Source organism: Hydractinia symbiolongicarpus, chromosome 7 (assembly GCF_029227915.1).
Source record: "Hydractinia symbiolongicarpus strain clone_291-10 chromosome 7, HSymV2.1, whole genome shotgun sequence".
Lineage (NCBI taxonomy): Eukaryota > Metazoa > Cnidaria > Hydrozoa > Anthoathecata > Hydractiniidae > Hydractinia > Hydractinia symbiolongicarpus.
In genome coordinates, this window is record NC_079881.1 from 19,077,497 (window position 1) to 19,091,815 (window position 14,319).

Here is a 14,319-nt window from a genome sequence, read left to right on the forward strand (position 1 = left end):
TTTCAGTAAGTTAAAACTTTTAAATAATAAAAAATAACACAAAAACACCGGCTGAAAAGATGTAGATGTACAGAATTTTAGTAAACGCATTTTATTATTATTATTCATGAGTTTTTCCCCAGGATATGTACAATTCAGCATTAAGTATATACTGCTATTAATTTGTGTCCTGTGGTTAGGGTTAGAAAATAAAAATCCGTTTGGCTTTTTCCCTGACCACCTATTTACCAATGATAATATAGATATCATCATGAACCAGCAAAACAGATAAGTGGTAGTATTTTTAAACACGTCATGTTTAAAAATTTTTAACTATCGACGACATAAAAATAGGGCGAAGTCACCAATTCACAAAGTTTTAGTAAGCAATCCTCAAATGTTTTTCAAGAATTTATTTTCCGTGAGTATTTGTAAAGAAACGGGCGTAGCGGACGTAGTGACATTAACCTCTCATGTTCGAATTGTGGAGTTTTATATATATTTCACATGAAAAATAATCCGAATATTTTACATAAAAATTAAACCATCTTTTGGAGGGTGGCCAACTACCAGAAAGTGGTACAAAACACAATAACAGCTTCCAGCAGTCTATAGAAACCAGTATTCTCGTTTGCTCCGTCATGCCAGATGTTTTAATAGCTCATCTCGATTATACAGCGCGTGCACGTTACTTCTTTCCACGGGACTGCATTCGTCTCGATTTACCAAGGCGCTTAGATTTTACGTTCTTTGAGTTTTTGTTACCCTAAAGAGATGTAGTAAATTCCATAGCAAACAAACTTTTTTTATAAAAACAACCATGTTATTAGTATTGAGGTTAAGAGAAAAGATAAGCTTCACATCTAGTAAAAACTCGGCAAAAAATTTAGAACAAGATAAGAACAATTACAAATTAAAGTTTTGATGTACAAGTGCGAACACCAAATAAAACATACAAATTCAAGTCAAATGTTTCAGTTCTTAACAAAACATTAATATACGATTGTTTATTTAACTACGATGAAAAATTAAGTATGAAAACTTTTCAGAACCGCTAACAGCAACATTGTGGAAAGAAATCGAGGTGGATTTATCAGCCAAATACTATTTTCTGGTTTCGTGAATAAAAATTTACAGCATGTAGGAAAACATCCTTGCTATTTTACTGCATGCCATTATCCGCTCGAAATAACAAGTCTAGTGTCCATCTAGTATATCTAATTTTAGAAGGCGCAGCCGCTAATAAATAAGCGCCCCTCCTAATTGAATACAGTATGTTAAAGGGCGTGAACAACGCAAGGTATACTTCTAAAATGGCGTGTTCCAGTGTTTGACGTTACACATGGTATATTTACAACCACTCACAAATTTTTGTTTGTTGACATTCTTCGCTTTCCCGTGAAGATGTGATTTAAATGACGTCATATCAGATGAACTGTCGGCGGAGTTTTTCTTCACTTTTCGTTTCTTACCACCAAAACCAAACTTCTCATCTTTTCTCTTCCGTTTTTGTCCAGACCTAGAGTAAACAACAGAAATCATATCCTTCTCGATTTTTTTCGAGGCGACTTTTACAACTGCTAGTAAATCTCCTTGATAGACAAAATAAAGTAAAATATTCACTATCACAAATCTTGTTGCAAAAGTTATGAAGCGATATACACAATCAGGAATTATTTTTTAATTTTCTGATAGATTTGTCTAATTTTAAAGTTTACAAGTTTTTTTTTCTTTGATAATAACACGACAGTGAATAAGAGTTTCGTTTGACGACGTCTGAAAAGGCTTCGAAAATAAGTTTGTTTACAGTTTCCTGCATTTTGATTGGTTGTATGTTTAAACAACTTGCGAATAATAGGAATGGTTCCGACTTTCTTTATAGCCATTCTTTCGCCCACTTTCAGGATACGAGGAAAAATTAGAAAAATCGCCCGCCTCTCCATCTTACGCCTTGTGGAGATTCAGCTTACAGCAAATGTTTTTATGGCAGCGCATAATGCAATCACAATTTGCATAGCAAAGATATACAGAATACACGTCTCCCAAATTGCATCTTTTTAAAGATTTTGATGTTTTGACTTTAAGATCATATTCAGCATCACTGAATTGGTGTGTGTATAAAATTTCAACTTAATCCGGAATGGGAAAATGCTGTTTTGGTGGTATTAATGTTATCGCCAAAGTTTTCTTAATTTCTGATTTGTACTAATAAGATTCTTGTTTCAAGCAGAGGTCAATTAGTACAAAATTAAAAAAACTCAGGTTGTTCGTTTGCTGTATGAATCTAAAGATGTTATATTTCATCAAGTTTCAGGTCAGGATTTCAAAAATCACATTTATTTTGTTCGACAAAATTGAAAAATAGCAGCAGTTCATTGAAGAAAACTAATTCAGAAAAGGTGTTATTAACATTAACCTACCTTTTGTCTTCTTTCGATACATTAAACATATCATCATCGTTTCTTTTGTGAAAATCATTAAATTTTTCCTTCCCTAAAATACCAAACCTAAATTTTCTAAATGGAACACACAAACAAAACTATCAGAAACAACTGGGTAAATAAATGTCTTTAAGGGTTCTGCACAAATCGGGTTTTCAGCTACGAGCATGCGCATAATGTCCTGTGATGCTGGACAAGCCTATAGACACAGCAATCGAGTTAATTATCTCAAGTTTTGTTGTTTTCTCTCTTTGTATTGCTGCGAATTTCACTTGCCTTTCTTGATCCGATCGACAGTTTCCAACATCTTTTTCTTTTCCTGTTGTCGTTTTTGCAAGACATCTTGTTGGACCTTAAGAATGCAAATTGAAGATGGTAGATTGTCATATCAAACATCAAACACAATGAAACACGACCTGTCAAACAAAAACATAAAGCTTACTTTTTTCCCAATCTTTTTCAGTTGTCTTTGTTTTTTTGCTTTCTCTGATTTCTCCATGCTTGTTTTACGATCCAAAAGTTTTTGACGAATCTAAAAATTTAAAAATAAATAGATCGACATTCGGCCGGTAAACACGAAAGTTGTTGGTCAATGTTGGCTTCATAAAGCTAGGAAAGCAATAATTTACTGCACACAAAACCTTACAAACTTACAACAATTTGCCATCAAGTTTTTTGCAGTCTTTTAAAAAAAGATTAATTTGAAATTAATTGTACATTATACTGCACATATCAGCCACCACTTATTACATTAGTATCACAAAATATTTATTAAAACAATTTGTCAAGGTATCCTTCTTTTCCTTATACCCCATGTACTTTAAATGTCTATATACATTGCATGTACTAAATAAATAAAACTTTTATAAGGACCTTCTGCATGTGTACGTCAGTTTTAACCATCTCTGCAAAGTAATCATCTGGTCGTTCTGTAGGAATATCAAGGCTTCGTAACCTGCTCAAAGCTTCCTTAGCCGCCATTTGTGCTTGACAATAACTGAAAAAAATGTAGTGTCATCATGGCATGGTTTTTCAAGTAATATTTGCACTTGTTTTTGAGTAAATGCTAGGCTGAACAAGGTTAATAACCGTATGTAGAGTTTATGCTTTGTTTTGTTCATTAACTTCAGAATTATTCTAATTAGTGTGAAATTATTCATCATTTATGCTTAGAATTATCACAGTTCTTCGCATTACGAGGTCGGTTGACATGGCGACTGATGGCAAAGTGGCAAAAGAGAAAAAGCACACAAAAAGATATTTCAGGGTGCCAAAAATTTTTTCTAATCTCTGTTTGTTTTTACAAATGGTCAAGGTCTACAAAAAAAAAAAAACATAACCAGAAAAAAGGAGAACTTAGCAGCATATAAGATATAAAACTAAACATTTAAAATTCAAACTAGCAGTATGTACTGCATTTCTTTAATCTTCTTTGAAGCCTACTGTTTCTGTTACCTGTTTCTTTATTCAACGATAAAAAACATTACCCTGCGATATTTTGCGATTACAATCCTGGAAATTTTGCAAATTTTTATCGCAAAAGTTTTTGTTTAAGACAAATATTTGGAAGAAGAACAACTTAATTTTGCTTTTTGAAATAATAGATAGAAACCGTTTACACAGGAGATCCAAGAAATTTTAACATGTGGAAACAAACTCTTTAAATAACGATGTATAAAATTTAAATGCATATATGAACACTCACAACAGCATTTCTCTTTTAAAATCATCTTGTATATCTGTTTGGACGCCCTTTGTGTCATTTTTTTCAACACCTGGAATGTTTACGTCTTTTAAATCTGTTGTAATATCCATACATTGCAACCAGTCCAAATCTGTCTTCATTTGTTTTAGTTTAGCTTCCATTGCTTCCTGTTAAAAAATACATTGAATAATAATAATAACTAGTCGACTTGAATAATAATAATAACTAGTCGTGCCCCATGGATAAATCAACGTGTTCGCCGTCCTTTATATACCGCACTACTCTGATTACTATTTTGTGTGACAGCCAGACAGACAGACGGCCAGACAAACAGACGTATACAGGTATTATTAAAGAGATAATAAAAAAATGGAACAATCCTAAACACATAAAAGATGAATGCTAATGCAGGTGATTACAATGTCAATAAGAAAAGGAAAATAGTGAAGGATTGCCACTATTTTCATAATCGAATTTAAGGCGAATTGAGGACTTCTTATGAGAATTTTAACTAATCTTGAGACTACAAATATTTTTTTAATAAAAAACATTTACATATTATTTTACATAAAAAATGAATTATGCTGCACCCATGTAGCATTTTGAAAATCAAAAACATGTAACAGGCGGAACAAGAATGCCTAACAAAAATTGAGGAAATTTTAAGAGAAAGTTGTTAAAAACTTTTTAAAATTAAGGAGAGAGTTATGGAGAGATGTGGCCACCGTAAGCTTATACAGCGCATGTAGTTAGTTTCGAACACATACTATAATACTGACTCTTCTTAATTATAACCAAGTTGGGGAACCCTTCTTACTCTGAAGTCTCTAATAGTGCCCCCTCCTTTGCACCATTAATTTTTGAAAAAACTAATAATACGTGACTCTTTGCCACAATAATCAATACTTTTTTAAAACCGTCCACCTATCATTAATTTGGTTTTTCTGACATGAATATAAGCAAATTTAATTTTGGAATTGTCCAAACACTCTTCCAGACCCCCTTACTATTGGAGACTTGACAGTATGTGTTTTTCATTTGTATAAGGCTTTTTGTAATCAGTTACAGACTATTCTTATTCCTAACACATGCAATTTAATAATTAACACCACCATAATGTCTGAACTTGTCTTGTGCTAATAAGCTAGATTTCTACTTTTTCACTTGTTTATAAAAAACATAGAATATTACATACCGGATTATTATAAAGTTCTCTTGTCTTTTTGCCAAGCACGACTTCCTATCAACACAAATAATACACAATTTTGGCAGATGTCTAAGCATTGCATTTTTACAGAATTTGTAGATAAATAGGAGCTTTATATATGATAGAAACCCTTAAAGGGCTGCCATTGATAATAATATAATAACTGGAACCTATTCCTGGGTAAAAATAGCAACCGACCAACATTGCCAATGGAGCAATGATACATCTTTTTCAGCCATTAATCTTTTTTAAACAAAACATACAACTAATTATCTATAACTAAATATGAAATTATTTGCCGCAGTAAAATCACACATAAGAAGTCTGTAGGATTTGTGGGTCACATGCACAAAAAAAAAGCAATTGTAACAACAAAAAAGAAGACAATGTAACAATGAAAAAAAGAAAATGTTTTTTGCATCAGTTTACTTGCCTTCTACGGGTATGCATGAAATGTAAAGGGTCATACCAGCGTGCTTTGTTAAGTTAAAAAAATACTACACAAATCGAGTCAGCAGTTATTTGCCAACGTTTTTATGTTGAATTATAAAGGCTATAAGAACTTCCAAACAAGGATATCTACCATTCATTAATAATAATAAAAAAATAATTCAGTACCCACCTCCTCATCTGTATCATCATCAGAAACAAATTCTTCAGTTTTTCTATCTTTACCCATTTTCTTCTGGAAATGTGCCATCATACCCTTATTTATTTCAATACTATAATGAATACTACATAAATACCATAATCAAAAATGCCTTAAATATATACACATTTTTTTATAAGAAAACTGTTTCTTGACCTTAGCCTCAATTGTAAAAAGGGTGAAAAAGTTTTTCCTGACTTTCCCCAGGGAAAGGGAAAAATTATAGAAATAAATAGCTAACACTTTTTCCTTTAAGCAATCTACAAACATTAGGCAGCTGAAATACACACAGAAGAATAGTTATACATTCTGGGGTTTTTGTATGATGAAGCATGACTATAAAAGAAACAAACTTTGAAAAGTTCAAAATGTGTGAATTGAATGTAGAAATACAACACAATTAATTGGTACTTAAATACAATTAATTAAATAATTAATTAAATACAACGCAATTAATTGGTGAACTTTTTAAGGCAATTGAAACTGTTTAGAAATAATTGGCCAAAACAGTTGAACTGGTATTTACCGATAAGTTATCAGCTCTTTTCTCTTTTCTTTTCTTTTTTTCCTTTAAAATTAATTTCGCACATAAAAGATAAACATGACAAACATTCGTTTGAAAACAGTTATTTAATTATACAAAAACAAAAAAAAACTAAAAAATAGATTTTTTTTAACTTTTTTATCTCCTTTTTCTAAAATGACAGATAATAATATAACTTATAACATACCTTATTCCATGAAATTAATGAGTCAAGAAATTAACACTAAATAAATTAACGGACATGAAATTAATGCAGTTCAATGAAATTATTTTGAAAAATGCATTTAATTAACAGGAATTTAAGAAGAAGAAAATACTTTGAGCAGGAAAAACATTTTTTAACAGTAAGTAAATTTTTTTCGCATGACATTAACTTGTAATTTTACAAAAATCGGCCCATGTTAAACTACCCGTTTTCAGTGGTGATGTCTCGTCATTTTTCAGTTTGGAAAAACTTGTAGATGCTTTTAACGAGTTTCGCATTGTCAGGTTTTAAATTTAACAGGCAACGATCAGGGTTTAGATAGTGAAGCGGTCTCTCGTTGTTTGCAAAAATAATGTTAAAAAAGATTGTTGAAAAAGAGAACACCGTTGAGCTCCTCTGATGAGGAGTAAAAAAAAATGTACTTTACGAAGCATTTTAATTAACAAGTCATGAAATTAGTACTCTTTAAATTACCACTGCATTTAATAAAAGTCATTAATTTAACACAAATTTTGAAGAAGAACATTTTTCGCGGTAAGCCCCTTTGACTTTAACAATTGCATGGCAGGCAAAAAGATTCAGGTGCTAGATAAACTGGATGAAGTCAGTTAGTTAGTCGATCAGAAGTTATCTTTCTGCCTGGCACGCAGTTGTTAGAGCCAGTGGGACTTACCGCGAAAAATGTAAACATTAAAGGTCTAGCTCTAGCTAGCTAGCTAGCTAGAGATAGATATATAGATGTGCATATTTTACATGGCTAGCCTCACTAATATCGAGGGATATACCATGTCTATTATTTCCAGGAGGGGCCATGGCTTACATGGAGAGTACCAGAGTATTTAATGTTCATTTTCAGCTACGCAGGCCCAATTAGGGGCCGCTCTATACTAGACAACTCCCGGCAACATCCAACGGCCCACACATAGAGTCATCTTCCCAATTTCCTTCAAACGGTTTGGGTTAATCCAGGGCTATGGTAACATTCACCCGCCAATGTTGAATCGCCGTCAACAGAAACCGAATCCCGGTCTCCCGACGGAATAGGAGAGCTATAACCACTTACATGCACTTTGATAGATAGATAGACAGATAGATAGATAGATAGATAGATGTGCATATTTTACATGGCTAGCCTCACAAATATCGAGGGATATACCCTGTCTATTATTTCCAGGAGGGGCCATGGCCCCTCTTTGTATGCAAAACATGAGTTTTTCAGTTTTTCTTAAGGTATGGAACTAAACGAAAGTAAAAATTTTAACTTTTAGTTTACTTTAATTCTATAAAATATAAGAGTAAGTTTACTTTAATTCTATAAAATATAAGAAAAATCCATTTAAAATGAACTAAGGGGTCACTCACATATATATCATTTTTTTATTTTTTTAGACAAAAACAATTGTCTGGAGAGCAGTCACGCAGTTTTCCCTCGACTGATAAATTTCAGCACATCATGTATAGAATACGTTAGACAGGTTGTATCAGATATATTGATAAAAATAGGATAAAACTAAATAAAATCTAAAAAAAACTTGAAAAAGCACACAACACGTGCCTTGTGTTTTGCCAATAGTTGCATAATGGCGTGCTCGTTGTGGCGGCATATTTTGGGAATAACGTCATGTAGTGTCGCATTTAAATAATGAACTCTTCAATGGGGACACTTGTGCGTCCAAAGCATTCTTGTGCCTTCCCCCGCCCCCACTTGCAAAAAGATAAAAATAGCCTAGTTAACTAAGCTCTCTTTCGAGAATATCAAAATTCGGCTTCTCTCATACGAAAGCTTGTACGCAAATAACTGTCAGAGCAACTCACTAAAATTAAAATCCACTAATTAACACAAAAATAATTTCTCGGAGCACACCCTGAAGTTAAATCAATCAATAAGCACAAAGGCAACCTGGCCACACTTTACCTCTTAAATAGTGATAGAATTTTTTATATTTGTTTGGGTGAGTGAGTACATTTTCTCGATTTCTTTTCTTATCCCCGTAATTTCTTGATGCGAATTCGTAATTTTGATTCGATAATTTTGCCAGCAATTACCACATTTGTTTTTTATGTTGTACTTTCATATAAAAAAAATCTGCAGAAAGAAAGTAAAACAAATATTTTTGTAAACAAGCAAAGCCCTCCCAACTATATACAGGACAAGTTTGAAACCAATGATCCAGGGACCCTAGATGGTTGGACTCGGGACCCAAAACGCAGAGCAAATTTTTTGAGTTAAAATATTACGAATACCAGAATGCTGTAAACATCAACATGGAAAGGGAGAACGCAAGTAAAGTGACTTTCACAAGTTTGTTTTAAATCATGATGATTGGTCTGACTATTCTCTTGTTTGTTAAACCGCTCTTGCATATGGTATTGATGTTTTTTATAAATGTTTCTATGTTCTTCTTTTCTGTTGTACTTTATTATCTAGACAACCAGTACTGGCTTTCTGTTGCGAAAAAAAAGTTGGGTTATTCATTTATTTTAAATTTTTTCCGCCTGTAAAAACTATCACTTTGTGTATAATTTTTTCGAACTTCATGAAAAACAAACGATATCGTAGAGTGCAGACGCTAAGAAGGCAGCTGAGAAAGCAGAATGCAATACGACAAATACGTAGTCGAAAAGGGAGAAAATGACACTCTTTTCAACGTTTTTTCATGTATTTTTGATTATGTTCAGAACTAAAGTTTTATTTTGTTCATTGTATAGGTAATCGAACTTGCCAAACCAAAGAGAATCTCTTGTTTGATTGCACATTTCCACAAGTTTGTTTTCTGTATGATCCATAAAACAATAATCAAAGTGATAGTTCGCACAGGTGAAGCTATAGAATGCATATGCCGAAAAATCTAATTTCGCCTTTTTCGTATGCGGAGAAATTATTCTGGTATTTGTAAAAAATTAACCTGCATCCCTGGTCCCACCCTGTAGAGTCCCGGGATACTGGGTCACACTTTTCTCGTATGCTAAGCATAAAACTGAAAAGAGTGTTTTACGTGAAAAACAACCAGGAATCGATTAGTAGCCTATTATAAGAAGATATATTGATTTTTCAGAATTATAAAATGCTGTTTAGAAAAAAGCTCCCGTAGGACAACCTCGTCCACAGGGCGTCTTGTATCTTTCCTAATATCTGGAACACTGATACGAACATCGTGCTCGTACCACTGTCCTGGATATTAAAAAAGATACACAGTGCCCTGGGGACGAAGTTGCCGGCGGGGAATTGTTTATAAAAAGATAACAATTTTTTAAAAAAGTCCTTTTTCTAAGAATGATAAATATTACGAAGGTAATCTAACTACTGACAAATTGGCAAACCTCGTTTCCAGTGCATTTTTTTCTCTTTTTCTAACAGTGAGTTGTTTCTAAGGGTCTCTTCTTTGGTCTCTGAGCCGTTTATATAGCAGGCAAATTTATTGAAGAGGTAAAACACCCTGGTAATGAAGTAAACAGGCTTATTATCAAAACGAAATTCCTTGGAAAGGAAGTTGCGTGGGAGCACGGTTGAGAAAAGAAGCCAGTATTATTTGTAAAATTATTGTCACTTATTATAAAAACATATTTTAATTTTTACTGCAATAAATAAATAAATAAGGGTACATTTTACAGTACAAAATTTAACACTATAAAATTTGCATTTTCCTTAACTTATAATTGTGGTGACGTCATTACAAAGACTATTCTGACGCCATTGCGAAAATACTCTCATTTTACAACGTTTTCAACTTTAAACAACTTTAGTACGAAGAGAAAAGTCAAACAAACTTTCTGCAAAATTCGAACTTTTTTTATTGCTGCAGTGTTAACAAAAAATGCTTAATTTGTGATCGTGGTTTAGTATTATGAATTCTGACGGATACATTACACGTGACTACAATTACAAGAAAATATGTACACCGTGTTCACGCGGATAGAAATCATTCCGAAAAAGAAATTATCTTAAATTATTTCGAAACATAATGTGTACAGGAAACTAAAAGATCCAGTTGCAACAGTTAGTCAATCATCCATCAAGCGAAATTGCTAATGTATGTTTGTTTACTATTTAATGCCGCTATTATGTTTTGGTTATTCTGTTCACACGATGTGTTTTGTATCATCGGAGCAAAGTCACAATTTTCTTCAAATTATTTTGTTAGGCATATCGGATGTGTGTGAACGAACACTCTATGTGTTACGAAATTTGTTTCAGAACATTCTCTATCCGTAATGTAAAAATTATTGAGAATTTCTAACATTTTTTAAAAATAGCAGATATATATCTCGAACTTCGATGACAGACTCTATCATATATATTCTCTTGGTAGGACTAAAAGTAGAATTAAACAAACATAAATAAAACCGAAAACATATTCTTCCAGTGTAAAACATGCTGCATTGGTCAGTAATCTAGGAGGATTGCAATGTTTCTCTTGGTGTGGCCATGGATTGACTTCGAATATTATAATTTGTCTCCAGTAACAACGGTGTGTTGGAGAGCTGAAAGGAAACCTCGGCCAGTGTGGTCAAGCCGTCTAAGTTAGTATCATGTTTTGGCTTGACATCTTTTAAACTAAGAAGACCACGTACGACTTCGATTTCATTGTTAAAAGTTTGATTTAAAAAATTGAAAGTTGCCTTTTCGTCGATTTCATTGCAGTGATTTGATTCATGAACAGGTAACGCGTAATCGTGTTCATCATGTGAATTCAAACCATGAATATCGATATCCCTTTCGTTAATTGAACTATCGAGCGAAGACGTTAACGAATCATCCAAGGTAGGATTAATTGACGCTGTTTCGTGTACAATTGTGAAATTTTGTTCATGCTTCCGTTTCAGATTTTGAAGAACGGATACGCCTAATGGAGTACGTGCAAGTTTAGGAACTTGCGAAAATTTACAGGGAATGTTTAATCTGACTTGTGTTGGTGGTTTTTTATAGCCATTGTCTTTAGTGTTTCTTAGATCAAAAGAGTTCGGCATCAACACTCTTTTTCCACGCAACAGACCACTTGTTGATAATGTATCTATGCGTCTTTTACCTCCTAAGCAAGTGCGATGTACCAAATACATTAAATCTGGTCTTTCCCGCCGAAAATGAACGTGTTCAAACTTCATGTTGGACATGGGATCAGATTTACCGTTGCTTGGAACTTTGCGAAATCCATAGAGGTTTAACTGTCGAACGAAAGAAGTAAAGTTTCTAGTTTTAAACATTTCTTCTTCGTTGTGGAGAACAGATTGTTTGAAGGTATCAATGTCTGTGATGATGATTGCTCGACCGTCCATAGACCAGCGTATAGCGTGGTGGTATTTCGTGCTGTTTAGAAGAAAGCGTAACTTTGAAACAAAAGGACTGAGGGGTTTGTTCTTCTTGGCGAAATGTTGCAAATGAAATGATAGCATGTTTTCTTTATTCTCTGTGTACGACATCTCAACATCTAATCTAGAAAATATGAATATATACAACTTTGAAGTGAAAATCATACGTATTTTTGTTTATTTATTCTATACAGCTATAGTTCCAAAAATAGTGTCTCCACGTTTTTGTACAAGTTTTTCTCTAAAATGAAAACATGGAATTACATTTCTAAAGAAGCAGTAAGTTTAAAATATATTCATGTTGTTTTTAAAAATTTGCTACTAGCTAGCTTTTTAAATAGAAGGAAAAGCATTATTTACCTGTTGACATTTTAAAGATAATCCAGCTAGCTAACTTTTGGTCACACGGCATAAAAATAAAGGTAATCTACGTAAGCAGAAAGAATACGGTGCTTTTATCCGTCCACTAACAAAAAGAATCGTAAAATTTATTCCAACACTTTCTACCTACCTAGCATATTCCAGTTATAACATTTGTTTACGAAAAATATAAGTTTTGTCTTTGTCCTTGGAACGTTTACGTTAACAGTCTTTTGGAACATTTTTAGCAGCCATGTTTTCGAACGCACATTCGAGATGAAAATGTTCGAAACAGTAATTCGAAAGCGTGATATTAGCATTTTATATCTGAGGAACAAAATCATACTCATTTCATCTCTGATTTTTTTCCCTTTTTTAAAAATATACTTTAAAAGCAATATTTCAGCAGACTCTGTGATATAGGGAAAATAAATCCTGCAAAAAAACACCAACTTTACCACCAGTATTTCTATGAAACTGGTGTTTCGAGCAGGGGATGAAAAATCTTGCGTTAACTTGGATTATTTACGTTCGATTTTTCGTGGCTGACTTTTATGATAACGAGAAGACTGAATGATTATAAGTTCTGATTATTGTTAGAACAAATATCTAAATTAAGGATCCGAAGTTACACGGTCAAGGAATTTTTCTAACATTTATATTCGCTGCGGTTACGCACTTCGCAAAAAAAATGCATTCGCTTTTGTTTTATGTTGGTTTGCAAACATTCAAATTCTCTTCTCAGTTTTCAAAATACACTTGGACACTTAATTAATCTTTCACAATTTCAGTCATATTTTTGCAAAAGACTGATTTTGGGCTATTTCCCCTAATGGCAAAGCAGAATTCCTTGGTCAGTACTGGGTGTAAGCCGAGTAACCAAAGTCGAAAGTGCGTTGAAACAATCCTCTACACGCCTTCTAAAGGACCGTAAAATCGTAAAAGTTGGACAAATTAGCACACTTTAAGATTTTGGATCTAACGAGATTAGCTAAGATCCTAAGTGGCAATTGGTTGCAGTGCGTGTTGCCTACATTACGTAGAAACTGATTAATTAATTGCTTGTGCTGATGTCAAGAGCTTTGAAATTTTGCCGTCCTTAGCAATAATTTATGTCTGGTGTTATAACAACCTCGGCCCAAGGGTTCATTAGGCTTTTTAGGCCGTACAAATATAAAAAGGCTAACAAGCCCTGAGAACGAGGTTGGTGTTGTATTCATGTCAGTGTACCTTTTTATAAGCGACATTTTACTCAAAGCTTAATTCTTCTTATAACCAAACAACTGGTAAGCAAGGGTGCAGCCTAATGTTTTTAAATAAAAAAGATGAAAACAACAACACAATATTTTGTACAAACGGTAATAAAATTTCAATTGGTGCACATGTCCAACTTAACGCAAAATTTAGTCCTTGCAAGGAGACAATTAACAGACACAATATAACCAACAAAGCCATCTCGAATATCCACGGCGAGGAACAGCCCTGGAGACGAGGTTGCCAGCAAATGAGCCTGTAAAAAGAGAGGAAGTTAATTAAGTTTTCTTAAACAAAATTTTTTGTGTTTATCGAAACAAAAAAAGTTGATGAAAAACAGCCTATAACCAATAAGATGCTAGGTTCTTATCGCTAGTCAGAAATACTGCGTCTGAAAAAGCAATTGACTTATGTTCAAAGTTCTTCGTTATAGACAATTCTACAGATATAACATCTACCCTGTAAAGACTCGACTTAAGAGTTAAACTTCTTCTATTACCTTTACCTTGCAACGAAAGTCATATGACGCCCATAAAAGTTGTCAGGGCGGAGTCACCTGTCGTGGAAACACGTGGATAGAAACGCAGCGTTCTATCCACTAAATGAAAGATGTAGAAAGTAGATTTCAAGCGGTGGTTTAATTTTTCTCCAGATGTGGTGATGTGTTG

General features: G+C 33.4%; 2 protein-coding genes across 2 annotated transcripts; both read right to left on the reverse strand.

Moving 5' to 3' along the window:
* Positions 1 to 461: 461 nt before the first annotated feature.
* Positions 462 to 6,096, reverse strand: LOC130649167 (probable rRNA-processing protein EBP2). The gene is made up of 9 exons (XM_057455397.1): positions 5,955 to 6,096; positions 5,321 to 5,365; positions 4,126 to 4,292; positions 3,294 to 3,417; positions 2,863 to 2,952; positions 2,697 to 2,772; positions 2,400 to 2,472; positions 1,345 to 1,498; positions 462 to 745 (listed from the first exon to the last, which is right to left on the reverse strand). The coding sequence occupies exons 1-9, from the start codon at positions 6,033 to 6,035 to the stop codon at positions 668 to 670; spliced, it is 888 nt and encodes a 295-aa protein (XP_057311380.1). The 5' UTR covers positions 6,036 to 6,096; the 3' UTR covers positions 462 to 667.
* A 4,801-nt stretch (positions 6,097 to 10,897) lies between these two features.
* Positions 10,898 to 14,277, reverse strand: LOC130648368 (uncharacterized). The gene has a single exon (XM_057454397.1). It carries the CDS (start codon positions 12,200 to 12,202, stop codon positions 11,123 to 11,125), a length of 1,080 nt encoding a protein of 359 aa, XP_057310380.1. The 5' UTR covers positions 12,203 to 14,277; the 3' UTR covers positions 10,898 to 11,122.
* Between the last annotated feature and the right edge of the window lie 42 nt (positions 14,278 to 14,319).

Coding starts and splice junctions, on each gene's coding strand:
- LOC130649167 (XM_057455397.1), bottom strand. CDS start 6,035: ATGATGGCACATTTCCAGAAGAAAATGGGTAAAGATAGAAAAACTGAA. Junction 4,293..5,320: donor GAGAACTTTATAATAATCCG/GTATGTAATATT, acceptor ATTTTTTAACAG/GAAGCAATGGAAGCTAAACT. Junction 3,418..4,125: donor TTTAAAAGAGAAATGCTGTT/GTGAGTGTTCAT, acceptor CATTTTTTTCAG/TTATTGTCAAGCACAAATGG.
- LOC130648368 (XM_057454397.1), bottom strand. CDS start 12,202: ATGATTTTCACTTCAAAGTTGTATATATTCATATTTTCTAGATTAGAT.